The 3,338-nt window shown below is 39.5% G+C and overlaps 1 protein-coding gene across 1 annotated transcript; it reads right to left on the reverse strand.

Moving 5' to 3' along the window:
- Positions 1–1,742: 1,742 nt before the first annotated feature.
- Positions 1,743–2,818, reverse strand: LOC145799857 (uncharacterized). The gene is made up of 2 exons (XM_082889490.1): positions 2,354–2,818; positions 1,743–2,303 (listed from the first exon to the last, which is right to left on the reverse strand). Exons 1-2 carry the CDS (start codon positions 2,816–2,818, stop codon positions 1,743–1,745), a joined length of 1,026 nt encoding a protein of 341 aa, XP_082745616.1.
- Between the last annotated feature and the right edge of the window lie 520 nt (positions 2,819–3,338).

Consider the following 3,338-nt stretch of genomic DNA (forward strand, 5'->3'; position numbering starts at 1 on the left):
ACCATTTAGGAAATTCTTTCCGATGTCTGTTTTCAATGTCGAACGCACCGGCACTTTGGTGTAACAAGTTCTTGTGCTCCCTAGTTACAAGAAATGCGATTCAAAAATATTTACTAAGATAAAGACTAATCAATTTATAACAAATACATTATAAATACGTTTGAAGGATTCATACTCTACGTGTTTATCCACTTTTGTGCTATTGTGTAGGACAAACCAATGAGCCATCTCGCATTCAGCTACGGACACATCGGACGCCCTTGTCATTAGACCAAAGGGACGTACAGTTTGAGTGAATACCGCCAACCCTGGGCCACGGTCACCCATGTCATAATTCCTTTCTGGGCGGTTAAACAATGTTTCAACTCCATCCAAATACATTGAAAAAAATGTTGTACATTCTTTGGAAATGTAAGCCTCGACAATAGAACCTTCAGGATGAGCTTTGTTGGCCACAAACCCTTTTAGATGGCCAAACAACCTAATGAGCAAGCCGATGACAATGTTATACTGTAATCTTTATATCAGCAGTAAAGCGTTAATTAAAATTTGACAGTAATACGAGGGCTGAGTTAATACCTCTCAATTGGGTACATCCATCAATATTGCACTGGGCCTCCAAGCATAGCCTCTTGAGGCAAGCGAATTGCCAAGTGGACCATGACATCAAAAAAAGCCGGCAGGAAAATCATCTCAAGCTTACAAAGTATGAGTACGATTTGTTCATCTAATTTCTGCAAATTTGAACGCCTCAATGTTTTTGAACACAATTGTTTGAAGAAATTTCCCAACTCAAAAAATGTCGTTCTGATTTCCTTATTAAGGTAGCCACGCATCCCAATTGGAAGAAGTCGTTGTATAAGGACATGACTGTCATGACTTTTGAGGCCAGATAATTTTCCAGCTTGAGCGGTCACGCAATTGGAGATATTTGCTGCATAGCCATCAGGGTACTTCATTGATTTCAAGAAATCACAAAATCCTTCTCTCTCTTTCACAGACAATGTGTACAATATGGGAGGCTTCTCAAAGGACCCATTAGAACGCCTCCTCAAGTGTAACTCTTTACGTATTTTCATGTCCTCCAAATCTAAGCGTGCTTTGTCAGTGTCCTTATTCTTTCCATATATGCTCAAAAGTGTCCCAACGACATTGTCACATATATTCTTTTCAATATGCATGACATCAAGGTTGTGTCGAAACTTCAACGTTTTCCAATAGGGCAAGTCAAACATAATGCTTCTCTTGCTCCAATTCAAATTTTGATGTTCATTCCTTTGTCGTTTTCGATTTTGTGGGTGCTTTCCATATGGCTTGTAAGTCCCAGAATCAATTTGCTCTAGTATTTGGTCCCCCGATAAGTCCAAAGGTTTGGACCTATGCTCCGTTTGACCATTGAAGAGCTTACTTGTTTGCCAAGTGTGGTTCTCAGGCAAGTGGCAACGAGCACCCATATACCCTATTTTACTTCGTAATCCCTAGGACGATGCATTATTGTTACAAGTAGGGCAAGCCAAGTAACCCTTTGTACTCCACCCTGACATGTTACCGAACGCAGGGAAGTCATTTATGGTCTACATTACCATTTGCCCGTTCGATGCATCATATGTTTGCACACCATGCTCCCACAAATTCTTCAATTCTGCTATTAATGGTTGCAAGTAAACGTCAATGTCTCTTCCAGGTGCCGAACGTTCGGAAATAAGCAATGACATCATGCAATATGGCTCTTTCATGCACTTCTATGGTGGGAGATTGTAAGGCATTAAGATTACGAGCCACATGCTATATGATGTGCTCATATTTCCAAATGGATTGAAACCATCTGTTACCAGCCCTTGCCTTACATTTCGAGAGTCATCAGAAAACGTAGGATGCTGCTTATCAAAGTCCTTCCATGCTTCACCATCGGCCGGGTGCCTTAATATGTCATCATCCACACGCTTCTCATTGTGCCATCTCATATCTGTGACTGTTTTTTTGGACATATACAGCCTTTTCAACCTCGATGTTAAAGGAAAGTATCGCAATACCTTGTGTGGAATCTTTTTACCACCATCGTCGTTCAACTTGTATCTACACGCGTCACATGTAGGGCATTTCTTCAAATTAGCACTCTCCTTCCAAAATAGTGCACAATCATTCTTACACGAATGAATTGTTTCATATCCCAAACCCAAGTCACGTAAGAACTTCTTAGCATCATAGAGTGTCCATGGAACTGTTTGATCACATTCTGGTAGAATGTCCTTGAATACCTGCATAACCATATCGAATGACTTGTTGCTCCATTTGTTGTACACCTTCACATGAAGCATCTTAATGACGAATGATAACACGGAAAACTTTTCACATGTCGAGTAAACTTTGCGTGTGCATCTTCGAATAACCTAGTGAACTTATGCAAATCCTCCCTCTCCAAACCGTTAGGTTCCTCGTCGGTATGATCATCCATAAGACCACTCATGTAAATTTCTTCCAACATAATAGGCAATTCATCCATGGGCGGATCATCAATATCTATCATACATTCGCCACTACCTCCACATTGGTCATTTGATACACTAGGACGAGACACGGGAACATGTTCCCCGTGGTGCACCCAAGTTATATACGAAGATGCCATTCCTCTTTGGATCAAGTGCATCCACACAACTTGTCTGCTATATTTTGTGCCATTAATGCAATCGACACACAGACACCTAATTTCATCATCTACGCCTACATTTGCCGTAGCAAAATCAAGGAATGACTTCACCCCTTGTTGATACTCTTTACTTGTCAACCTTTTATTTATCGTCATCCAACTCTTGTCCATTTTGTCATCTACAACTCACACAAAGATTAACTGAGGAACAAATGAGAACACGCATTTCAAGTTGAGATAGATTATGTTGTTTTTCATTCACTGTTTGGCTTGTCACATAAATCTCTTTTAGGGTGGGACTTTATGACACGATTTGTTCTAAAACAATGCGTAATTATGGAAGTTAATTTCAGAAATGACCCGTAATTTTGGACCACTAGATAGCATAACTAGTAAAGCACTAGTACTAGTGAAACCATATGGTCAATAATAGAATGATATATCAAAAGAATCAAAACCATTTCCATGCTCTCAACAGTGTGTGTGCATGACATGATAAGCATTTTATGGTCACTGTCTCAACTATTTTGAGTTGCATAGTTAGAAGGCCAAAGAGAAAAGGTATTCAGGGATTCTTCATTCTTGCTAAGTTGAATAACTAGTCCGAGTCTTATTTGTAGTTTGCAAACAATATAATATTTTTATCTATAAATGTAAGTAATGGAAACTTTGGAAACTTAACTCATACTCA

This window comes from Camellia sinensis, chromosome 9 (assembly GCF_055761805.1).
Source record: "Camellia sinensis isolate YWXY chromosome 9, ASM5576180v1, whole genome shotgun sequence".
Lineage (NCBI taxonomy): Eukaryota > Viridiplantae > Streptophyta > Magnoliopsida > Ericales > Theaceae > Camellia > Camellia sinensis.